Source organism: Triturus cristatus, chromosome 2_2, assembly GCF_964204655.1.
Source record: "Triturus cristatus chromosome 2_2, aTriCri1.1, whole genome shotgun sequence".
Classification (NCBI taxonomy): Eukaryota; Metazoa; Chordata; class Amphibia; order Caudata; family Salamandridae; genus Triturus; species Triturus cristatus.
The window spans coordinates 1,017,373,340-1,017,385,861 of NC_140582.1; the positions used below are offsets into that span (position 1 = coordinate 1,017,373,340).

At 42.7% G+C, this 12,522-nt stretch overlaps 1 protein-coding gene across 5 annotated transcripts in view; it reads left to right on the forward strand.

Annotated features, from left to right (window-relative positions):
* The window catches only part of SORCS2 (sortilin related VPS10 domain containing receptor 2), a 2,262,720-nt gene that overhangs the window by 2,207,401 nt on the left and 42,797 nt on the right, over positions 1 to 12,522 (forward strand). For 3 of the 5 annotated variants that reach the window (XM_085642460.1, XM_085642463.1, XM_085642464.1), the window contains exons 24-25: positions 764 to 863; positions 3,507 to 3,633. In XM_085642460.1, the coding sequence (XP_085498586.1) occupies positions 764 to 863; positions 3,507 to 3,633 (227 nt within the window). The remainder of the gene's footprint in view (positions 1 to 763; positions 864 to 3,506; positions 3,634 to 12,522) is intronic. The other 2 variants (XM_085642465.1, XM_085642462.1) reach the window with 1 other exon arrangement.

Consider the following 12,522-nt stretch of genomic DNA (forward strand, 5'->3'; position numbering starts at 1 on the left):
CAGACACTTGACAGGCTATGGTTGAACAGGATACATGCATCCAGTGAGACAACACCTAGATGAGATTTACCAAGCCATGCAACGCCTCTTTGCGTGGGTCTGGGGTGTTTGGTAAATGTGGAGTAACGCAGAAAGCGTAAGTTGAGGCATTCCATGGTGTGGAGCGTGGGTGTTCCCAGGCATCCCCCATTGGTTTTGGTGCATTCCCAGATTTACCATGGGTGGTAGACTTGGGAATGCAAGGGAGGCATAACAAGGAGAAATATCTCTATTTCTCCTTGTTTCTTTCCTCTTTCTACATGTGCTGAATTCTGCAGCACACGTAGAAAGAGGAAAAAGCCTGAAAGGATTGTTTTTGTGCAGGAAGGTGTCAGACAGAACAGAACACTGTGGCAGGACAGTATGGCTGCCATGCTGTAGAATGGCTGCCTGGTTGGTTGACTAATATGTCTATGCATGAATAAACTTAGTGTAACAGGAATGCTGATGACATGCTGTGGTAATGCTGTTTGATGAACTCCTTCATTTCATGAAAAGTAATCTCTGAAGATTTGTTTAGTTTGTGACTAATGAAGAAACTGTTATATTGGTTTTGGTAACATGGAATGTATTCAAAACTAACAGGTCAATTTTCAGAAGTAATGGCAAATGGTGTATCTCATATTTATGTATTTTTTATCTTACACCACGAAATAAATACACCATCTTGGCTATGATAGTAAGATAGAAGTAAATGCCTGTGTTTTTTTGTCATTGATTTCAGCGGATGACGACCATAAAACAAGTCCTAAATGCACACAACATCAGTTTCTTTTTAAGAGGAGGGTTTTGGGTGTCGGTGACGCTAGCAGACCCCGACTCAGGTAATATTTGGAGATGTGTATTTTTCTCATTCTTAGAATGTACGGTGTCTAATCATCAGTGTGTTTGATTAAAGCATCAACAATGCACCCGTCATGTCAGCTGGTGACTTGTCATCTCTAAGGCTGACAAATAAATCTCAGATTAGACAATGGTATGATAAATAGGACGGGTAACTTGACATGGAAGTGATGCTGTATTGGAACAGACTCGGGGCATATTTACAGGGCATTGCGCCACAGGAACATCACTTTTAACGACGTTCCAGTGGCACAATGCTCTGCTCCATATTTACAAAGTGGCGGAAACATGGTAGCCTTTCATGCAGGTATCTGCGTGAAAGGGGCATGCAATGGGTGTTCCACTGCAACAGCCATTGTCTTTTTATGTAGCCCGCGATTTACAAGGCTCTGCAAATCTGAGGCAGCGCCAAAATCTAACGCCATGCAAGAGCAGGCATTAGAATGGAGATACGAGGAGAAATACTTTTATTTTCTCCTCGTTTTTGCTTTTTCTATGTGTGCTGCACACAAGTAGAAAGGGCAAAGTGCCATGAATGATTGTTTATGAGCAGGAAGGTGCCCCTCCCTGCACATAAACAATCATTAAATATTGACGATTTGCAACTTCTATGTGTGCTGCATTCTGCAGCACACAAAGTAACAAATCGCCATTATTGATTGTGCAGGAAGGGACACCTTCCTACACATAAACAATAATTCCCTGCACCTCAGGCACCCTTGCACTATGGTGCAAGAGTGTCTGTGTTGGCCCTAGGCAACTCATTTTAGCGCCAGGGAAAGCACAGGGGTGGACCATATTTCTGTAAATACTGTGCATCCCTGCATTTTGGAAATGGTGGAGCACAGTGCTGCCAAATTCCTTGTACATATACCTCTCAGTGCTTAATTTGAGCCCATGGTTTCCGGTACATGGCACCGGCACTTAGTTATCAACAACAGTACTTATTACAGGCTGCCACATAGTGGCGCTGTTTAACTAATTTAGAGATGAGAGCAACAACAGTTGTTTATTAATTCAGTATACATTACAAATGATGATAATACCCTCTGCGCAAGCTATCCTTACTGCTTTGGGGGCCTGGCATAGTCTGAATTGGCACACTGGTAGGAGTGTGATGGGTAGTAGTTGCTTTTTTGGGTGTCATTAGCAGAGCTGGCAGAGGCAATGGGTGGTGAAACCTGCAGTGACCTCCTGGCGAAGGCCCAGGGATGTTTTATTTATTTCTTTTACAAATGAAGCACTGGGAACACTATAACCCAGGAGCCCCGTTTAACATCTGCAGGTAAAAATCAAACATGTAAATGCAAGGCTGACCAGTTTGACATAGTCTGTGGTGGGTTCCTCAAGTGGAGGAATGCTTAAGACACCGAATATTTATTCTCTACATTCAAATGCGTATTTATTTACAAATGCACATAATTTTTATACATTCGGCATTTTCCCTATGGGTTCTGTTGTCATTTTATTTAAATTCCTTGACAATGCATTACAAGGTATTAGCACCATGGAGAGTACATTAGGTACTGGTCAGCCAATCGCAACACCCCCGTGTGGGTTATAACTACTGTTATAGGCCCGCTCTGTGAAAATTCTGTGCCTGCCCACTCCATGCCCCCCGATGTGCTGATGTCACAGTGGACCATACACCTGCCTCACAAGCAGTTCACAAGCAGCCTAAGGGCAGGTGCTGGAGGCAATATGGTTGTCCAACTTTTATCCTATGCACATGTGAGAGGCAGCTTCTGTACCAGCTGCATAACCCTATTTTGTGTTGGTAGAGTTGCTAATAACCTTACCGCTGTTTCCTACAGAGTAATATTGGCTATTAATGACCACCATCATTAGGCATCCGCGCCTGTGGCTCAGGCTCATAATTGCTTCGGAGGGGCGGGGACTAATTTACAGCTCTTATTGCCCTTCCCTGAAGATGGTATCTTAAACATTAGGCAAGATTTGTTTGATGGAAATCATCATTCTAATGGCTGGTAGAAGCCCAGAGCATCAACATTCCAGTGTTTGTTCACAGCTGGTGCTGTGAACAAAGGCTTCACGGAGCCCGAGGGGATTTCAACTCCCCTTGGGCTCCGTGAGGCCTTTGTTTTACAAATTTGAACATTCTGCTCTCTTAGAACCCTCCGTAGCTGGCTTTACCGGCCATTATAGGCCCGCTCCCTTGTTAAAGGCCCTCACCTTTGACCTTTAATGCTGATGCGGGCCTTTAATGGCCGAAAGAGCCCCCTACGTCGGGCTCTAAAGCTATAATAGAATGTTATGAATTTTTGGTGGGCACATGCACCCCACTTTAGGTGCTTGCTCATGTGTAGTGCTCAGTGCACAATAATCTACAGAGGTACAAAACAGCTAATTTGTTGGTTCCTGATTTTTTGATTTATCTACATCAATGATTATATTCATGTCTTATATATATCCATTATTATTAGTCTTTTGCCCTTTAATGTTTATAGTTTGGTCACTAGTATGGCAATAAGTTGAAAACAAATCCCTTTTCCCCATTATTGTCATTTATGCTGGTTCATCCCATTGTACCTCCAGTGTCACATTTATTCACATGTGATTCTACTAGTGTCTTTACAGACCTTTCTATGTATTTTGTTTTTCAGATGCCCAAAGGATAGGTAGTGGGAGTGGCTACTGGGCGATATTAGTCATCTTCGCCATCTGCCTTGTAGCTGTGGGAGCCTTCATTCTCTACAAGTTTAAAAGGCAAGTCCATATTCAACAGATAAGGTAAAAAGTGTATTTAAAATTATACATAAATAGACACTTCTAATAGGAGGAACACATAGATATTTGAAACATGGCACTGTTGTAAGACCTTGTGTCATGACTCTTGCTGTTGGACTGCAGTGTTCTGGCCGATTTTAACTTTTTCACATGATGTAGACATTAGTTACAAAGGATATGCACATGTATAGTCTGATTCAATCAAATCCCAAACACATGAAAATGCTACCAAAATGTAACATCATGGAAACACAAGCCCTTGCACAGTGCAGGCCACTATTGCATCCTGTCATTTGGTGGACTCTTTGGCTGTTGGACTCTGCATCTGTGCTTGATGTGTGTGTGTTTCTCACCAGCAGATCACAAGAGTCTGCTGGATTGGGAGTGTTTTAGCGCATTGAGCTTCCAGCCCCCTCACAAGCCTATGTAGATAGGTATGTATATGTTATTTCATGAGTGTGAAGTTAGCCGAAAGGCAGCAGAGTGCTGTTCATAGTCAGTGGCAAGCTAAGGTCAGCATGTAATAAGAGAGGAAGCTGAGTTGTGCACAGTTAATGCATTGTGAAGTAGTGTTCGTTAAGGAGGTGAGGATTCAACTCTTTCCTAAACTGGAGCAGTGTTGGGGCAGTCTTGATGGATACAAGATTTTGATCCTGGGTGCATAAATAGGAAAGGTCTGGTTTTTTCATTTTTAAACACTTCTAGTCTACAGTCTGATAGTGTCCTGTCTGTAAGTGTGCCAAGAACCACCATATATGGTGAGCTTGTCAGCAAGCTTAAAGTAAAAATTGACATTTGGCTGCAACCCAGATTCAAGTAAGAGGCATAAGACCATTCACCTTTACCCCTAGGGGTGGTGTTGACTTACCTCATTCTTGTACAATACATTCAGATCATGTAACTGAGGCCCACAACTCTGGGATACCGATTGTCATTAATGGCCTAGTTCGGGAAACACCTGTTTACAGGTGTGGCAAAATTTGGGTTTGGGACAGCTCTAGAACATTGATACTCAAAGTACGGCCCAGGGGCCGCATGCGGCTCTCCTGGCCTTTACATGGCCCCTGGTGTACAACAGCACTCCGCTGCTGTTTACTAGAGAGATGCTAACAATAAGAACAATGTTAAATAAATAGTCAAGCATTTATTTTAAAGTTAATTGGTGATAAAGAAAGAAAGTGACTATTGAGCCCTGTAATACTTAACTTTAGGAGCACCTTCATTTTTAAAGCCATCTTCCAGTATAAGTATAAAAATATGATAACGTCTCTTCAAGATTCAAAGTGTATTTAATTAACATGCAGAACCTTTTCACTTTAGTACATCAGATAATATCAGGGCATTGAGAAGCAGTATTATGAAGTGAACATTTTTAAATGTGAATTTAGAAACATTAATTCTTCCCCCACCCTGCCAACAATGTCAGTAGTAAACTAAAGAGGCATGTTAGTGGTTACGTGCACTCTTTGGGTGGCCTGGGTTCCTATTATACGAGTAAAACATTATAGTTTATGAAATCAAATACAGGAGAAGGTTTTGTACAGTGTGCATCCTGAAGTCATGTATTTCGAGATCCTCGTATATATGATAATGAAAAAAAGATGGGAAAGTGAAATAAAACTGTTGCCTAGGATCACACAATTTGGTAAAGTGGGGAAACCAGGATGAATCCCAGCTTTTCTGGTTTCACATTGTGCAATTCAGCTACTAGATGTATATGCTTTGCTTCCACTACACCCCCTTATCGCCAATGCCCACCACTCCCCCCCGCCTGACCACACCCCACTGGCATCAATGTGGCGCTCGGTAACATCACAGACCACAACTTTTGGCCACAATGAAAATGTTCGCAAGTGCCTATGCTCTAGAACGTTAGTTTGTTTTGCTTAGGAGTATTTGCAAATCCAATCACAGATGAGGGAACCCTTACCACTCAGTCACTTTCCAGTTAGAGAGCTGGGAGGAAAATAAGAATACAGAATATTACCTGCTGAAGGAATGCCTATTTGCTTGGTAATGGTCTAAGAACAGACACCTCCTTCCTTGCATTCAATATTAGGACTGTAAAAGATGCTCCGGGGTTTAGGAATTCTACCTCTTGATGGAGCACAAGGAAGATTGGGTGCAGGTCCATATCCAGCTTGTCTCCAGTGGAACTTCTTTCCTGAGACTGAGAACATTTGAAATATGTAGGGACAGATAAAGTTGCATCTGCTGTAAGTAAACCAGCAGAACCAGTGATGATTGGACCGCTGGCTCTGGATCTATGGTCTGGTATTCAAGAAGTATTTCATAGTAGTGGTCTTTTGGAGGAACTGGCATTTTAGAATGATGGTGACAAATTACCGGGTTTGGCCCTCCCGGAACTTGTGATATCAAATTCAACACTGCAGTCAGACAACAAAAAAAGTGTTTTTTGAACTCATGGGCCCCTGCCCAGCTGCAGATTTTAGTCCTGCCCTGCTAAAGACTTAAACTACTAAACAATTTCAAAAGGTAAATTGCAAGAGGTGGGAAATGGCCCTAACCTGTGTCTGATGAAGATGCTTTGATATCTTGCTTGTCCCACTCTGAGCTTTTTACCATCAAGAAATAAGGTGGTGCTGGATTGCAGAAATGACATACCTAATCTTTATGCATCCGGCTTGGTTTGACTTGCCCTGATGTGAACTTTTAGCTTTAAAAAAAATGACAAGGTCCGAAAATAAAACTTGTACGAATCACAAAACCTTGCCTAATTTTGTTCCTTTGTGGCACGCAACAAAGAACACTTGTGTCACAGTCGTATGTAGATCTTTACCAAGAAAAACCAACATCCTCTATCCAACCCTGTTGCATTGCAGGTTGGCCTCAGAGGGTGCTGCTAAGGTCCCAGTAAACTGCACTCCATAGACATGCTTTGGATGTTTAGTTCCAATTGTTTTTAAAGAATTTTTTTGGATAATTTTGTAACTCCTGATCCTCTCGTCCCCTTTAAACTTTTTAATATCTTAATCCTTAGCATTTATCCTGTTTATCCAAATTATTTTTTATGAACTGTGATTTTGTTGTGGTTTTGCCACTCATGAACCATATGAACTTTCTCTGAGCCAGACTTTGCTGCCTGTACTAAGCTTTTTTCTGGAGTAAATTGTGGATTCCTCAAAGAAACTTCTTTATGTATTAGGAATCATGTTATCTTGGCTTTGAGAGAGCGCGGACAGATCACATGAGTCTCCTTCTTCCTTTACTTTAACAATCTAGTTTTCTACCTTTTCTACTGTTTGGGTGTTCTGCCCACAGGGTCTTTGGCTGTTATGAGACCCAGCCCAACCCACATGCTCTAGCCATCTGGATCTCCATCCTTGGTGTTCTGTCAGTGACTGTCTTGAGACCTATTCAAGATGTCTGCCATGACTATGACGAATCGACGTTTTTAAGAGAATTTATTTCTGTCTTTCCCAGTTTCATAGAACCCAAGGAAGGCTCACAAAAATGCTCTCTCCTTTGGATGGCTGTTGTTTTGATTTTTTGAATATGGCACTCCAAATGATTGGGCTGTGCCATTCTGTGACTGTTCCAAACTTGGCATACTTGCAAAAATAAAATGATGGATTCGATTTGTCTAACATCTGCACCAGTACAAATGTACATCTGACTAATGCCAGCACTCTAAAAGTCACTGTTTTTGTCAAAGCAACCAGCCTCGGACTCTGGAGTATGCTGTGCTGTTCTGACCTACACCTGAAACTGCATTGCTTGGCTCAGGTAGAAAAGCTGCTCCTGAATAGAGGACTAGGAGCAAGTTTTAGTTAACTAAAGTTTGCAAGGAGACCATCTCATGGGACACACTTCATCTGAATGACAGTTGAGGGCCAGCCTGAGCCATTCCAGGAGCTTTCATTGCCTAATACCACCCTCAGCCCCTAAGTACCGTGGACTGCATCAGCGTGTTTCCTGCCAGAGAGGGACAAAATATGTTTGCTTATATCTTATTCTAGATTCTAGGATAGTATCTTTCTATTGGAGGATGGGTGCCCTGATGTCACCTTGCCCCCTGTTACTGTCCTGGAGATTTCATTGATGAAGGATGCTCTTGGGCACAAACCTAAAATCTCATTTTATCTGTTACAGCCTAGAGTAAGAAGGCCTGTGTGTGTCTCAGGACTTGTGCGTTCATCTGCCACTAGGAATTTGTAACCACAGCATCAATTATGAGATACAGCCTATAAGAACTGGAGACCCTGGGACACTTAGGAGCCGATTACGATGCGGCTGTAAAAGGCTTCGACACTCGGTCGGAACCTTTTAGGCCTCATCGTAATGGGCCTTTCAGATTCGTTTACGATCGCCTCATTATGATGGAGGCTGACGTAAACAAATCCGACCGGTCATTCCGGCTGGCATCCGACGGGCTCAGAGAGCCCGTCCACCAGTTGGAAGCTGTGTAGTAATCTCAAAGGTGAGCCTTTCCGCCCTTGAGATTACAATGACGGTTTTTAACATGGTTTCCATGCCGGTCTGTCCGACATGGAAACCATTACGGAAAGTGTCTTTTGGGGCCCCACCAGGGCCCCCTATGGTGCCCCCCTGTTGATCCATGCACCCCTTGGCAGGCACCTTTAGGAGACTGTCAAGGGGTGCAGGGATGAACTGCACCTCCCATTCTACAATGTGAGCATGCATTCTGGCCAGTTTACAGCCGGAATGCATGCTCCCATTATAAAATATAATGGGCCGGTCCCATGAACGATGCGGTGTCGGGCAGAAGTGTTTCGGCCCAACATCGTTATCAGCTCCCTAGTGTGTATGTTAGTGCATTGACAACACCTGTTGGTGAATTTATTTTCTGACATCAATTCTACTTTTTGGAGTTGAGGTTGAAAGAACATTGTGACATTTTTTGCTGAGACTCAGCCTAGAATCGAGACATATTGGCTTTGCTCATGCTTGCTTATTTACTTGTAGTTTTCATCCTATCGATGGCTGGATTATATAAACATCCTACTTTGTGTTAGTTTGCAAAGAGATATTCTGTAGCACCACATAGCATCTGTAGCGGGTGACACAAATAAAAGTGGTGAGGCAGGTGTAGAGGGTGCGGGGTAGCGCAGGAGTGCAGGGGTAGGAGCACAGGGGGGGAGCGTGGAGTTAATAAAAATGAAAAAACTTGCCTGAAGCTGCCAGCCGCCTCGCGCCTCGGAGTTCCTCTTCTTCCTGGTCCCAGCAGACACTGGGAAACATCACGAGTCCCTGTGAAATACCCGAGCTGCTCTCATGCAATGAGAGCAGCGCAGGGATTGGCCTGGGCGGGCTGAATATACACTCGCTCAGGCACAGGGAGTCTATGCTGTTTCTGTAACCCAGCTGTGCAATACAGCTGGGTTGGAGAAACCTGACTGGGCATGTCTGTTTAGCTGGCCTAAGATGGCCAACCAACAGATATGCGCACTTAGAAGTCCACCATTCTTCCTCCCTCCCATGCCCCACCCCTTCCTACACACACTGGCTGTGCCAGCTGCTGAAAAAGAAAACAATAGTAAAATATTGTTTTATTTTTCAACTGCTGGGTCTCATCCAGTGGGGCACCGCTCCTCCGCCATTGCGAAGCAAATCGTATAGTTGATCTTTTTGGCTCAATTTCTCCATGTGTCAGTGTTATTTTAAGCATAAAAAATCTGATCGTATTTAGTCTATGTAGACAAAACTCAGTGCTCTTATCTACACAAAATAAGAATATTGGTTTTCTTGCCTCAAACAGCTCTGACCACTTCAAAAAGAAATTGAACAAATTTAAATATGCAATGTTGTACTAAATACATCATTTATTGACATAACATCCCTTTGTTTCTGTGTCAAGAGAGATATCAGCCCTGGTATATGTATATTTAACACTCTAAAGGCCAAATTTACCAAGAAGATACGCATCACAGCACAGCAAGTAAAGTTGCTGCACCTCGTTGCATCAAAGGAGAGAGCAGAACATTGCCATGTCTACTAAGATGCAATGTTATTCTGCTCTATCCCTGTGCTGGCGCACTTTTGGATGCTGTTGGACTTGCCCGTTTCTGCAGTGTCATCCACCAAACCTTTGCCTTCACCCTTCTGTTTTTGAACCCGTTGTTGTTGGCTTTAAGGACTCTGCACACTTTTCCACTGCTAACCAGTGCTAAAGTGCTTGTGCTCTTTCCTTTAACCATGGTAAAATTGGCTTACATCCATTTGTCCCATTTAATTTGCTTGTAAGACCCGAGTAAAGTGATTCTACAGGTACCTAAGGCCTGTAAATTAAATGCTACTAGTGAGTCTGCAGCACTTATTGCACCACCTACTTAAGTAGCCTTTTTAACATGTCCGAGTCCTGCCATTTCTGCCTGTATGGGCAATTTTGAACTGTGATTTCAATCCAGCAAAATAAACCATTTGCCATGGTCTATAACCTTCCTTTTTAATACATATATAGTACATAGAAGTCACCCCAAGGGTAGACTATACACAGCCCAGAGTGAATGGTGCAGTGTATTTAAAATGTTGGACACGTACTTTTGAGTTTTACATGTCCTGGTAGTAAAAAACGCCTAAACTTAGTTTTTCACTGATGTGAGGCCTACTTCTTCCATAGGATAATATGTGCTTACCTTATTATATTTAATAAGTGATAACTTTCAATTGGGAGCATGTAGGGATGTTGAGTTTGGTGTATAAGGAATAGTAATTTGAAACCCTCTTTATTGGTAAAGGCAAATTTTAAGTTACTATACTGAAAATGCCTCTTTTAGAAATTTGGCAAGTTCTTGTCCCAATTATTTGGTGCCTGCAGTCTGTATCCCGGGTCACATGACTAGGTGTAGCTGGCAGATGGTCTTTGTGGATTAGTCTCAGACAGTGAGACAAAGGGGTAATAGGTGTTGGCAGGTGGGGCCATCTCTGACTTGATGAGGGGGAGGAGCTGTGATCCACCACACTTGCACATCCCAAAGGCTCTGCCTGAGCACACTCACAAAGTATTTTACACTAGTCGTTTATGCCCAGAGACAACCTGAGGCCAGGGTAGGGCGGCTGGAAATTCCAAGCACCTCTGGGGATGGAAGCCTCTAGAAACCTCTCCTACTTTGAAGTACCTCAGATCCAACTCTTCAGTAAACCACTGGAACTGTGGTAGACTTGGTAGGATTGCTGTGCTGTTCTGCAGGAAGGACAGCTTCTCTGCTGCCTGAGTGAGAAGGACTGGACCTGCATCCTGAACCCAGAACCACTACAGTGACTCCAAGGGATAGTTGGCTGGCCTGCTGATAAGAGCATCATGGACAGAGAAGGCTCCAATCACCTTGAACCCAGCACCTGGTCTCTGCCTGCTGTGAGTCTTTTCCCCCAAAAGGTGCCAACCCAGTCCAGGACCCTTGGATCTGGGCTTAAAGATCCTCTACGATGCCAGCTCTGGTCCTAGTAAAACCAATGGAGCTTGACGTATCACTCCAAAGCCCATTGGGACCGCCGATGCGTGATGCACCTGGACACCGGACCTCACATCGCAGCCCTGCAGCTCATCGGAGCCACTGCTGCTGATGCATCTCAATGCAAGATCTCAAATCACAGACCTGTAGGTCCTCGGATCCGCTGCTGCACAGCCCATCTTGTACATGATAACTACCAATGATCCGCAACCCGGATTTAAAGTAGTGTGTTCAGCAAGCCTAACTTGGCCTCTATCCCCAGCCTACATTCCACCACAGTCAGCCTGAACTTGTGACTTTATCTCACTCCGGCGTAACCAGATAACCAGATAACCACATCTGGCCTTTTGTGCTTCTGGGCACTATTTTCTCTTAAACGTTCAAAATTGCATATCTATGGTTCTACTGATGGGAGTTTTGTAGTTTTTGTCTCAAATAATGTATTGCATTTTACTCTTTTTTTTAATTGGTGTAGAATTTTTCTTGTGTTGTGTTCTCACTTTACTACTTATGAAGTGCTGCATACATCCTTGTCACATTGATTCTAAATTAATCCTGACTGCTTTTGTGCCAAGCAACCAGAGGGTTAAGAATCTAAATTAATCCTCACTGATTTTGTGCCAAATAACCACAAGGTTAAGCACAGGTTAATTTGGGGTTTGCTTGTGACTTCACCTTGACAGGAATTGTGATGCAGCTTGAGTAGAGTTTCACCCCCCTCAACCAGTAATTCAATTTCCTGCAGCTGCCATGTGCCTATATTTAGTAAAATGATTGTTTAAAAATGATTATTTATAAAATATTATAAATGTATATATGTTTATTTTATTATTCAATACAGAGGTGCTATAAAATTGTATTTTATTATTTCTTCAAAAATATTGTAAATTAATTTAAATTTATATTACAAATTTAAATGTATATTTAAAAAAATACAATTCATACATTTTAATATACTTTCCATATGGAGAGTTTGATTTCCACAGTGCAAGGGTGTCTGTATTGTGGTCAGCATAGTTTTTGTGCAGGATGGAGTCCCTACCTGTACAACAACAATTCTTTAAGGTATTTTCCTCTTTGTATGTGTGCGGTAGCATGAATATTTCTCCTTGTTAATCCTGTCTACAATTCTTTGGAGATAGGGATTTGCATCAAACCCATAGGTGGTTGCATGGGAACGCCCATGCACTACCAAATGTAATGCCCCCTTGATGCAACGTAATGTAAGGCTGTATATTTCGCTGCTTTTCTTTACTTTGCATTACAATTCAATGCGAATCGTGATTGAGATTGTGTTGTACATACCAACCCAACACTTTGCGTTGGGTCTGTGTTAAAAAAGTAACGAAATATGAAAAATCTAGGCCCAAGTATTGTATGCAACTCTTCACCTGTGTCTTTGGTCAATAAAGAGAACATTGGTGGTTAACCCCTACTCAACCACCGGAGCATGAATTCT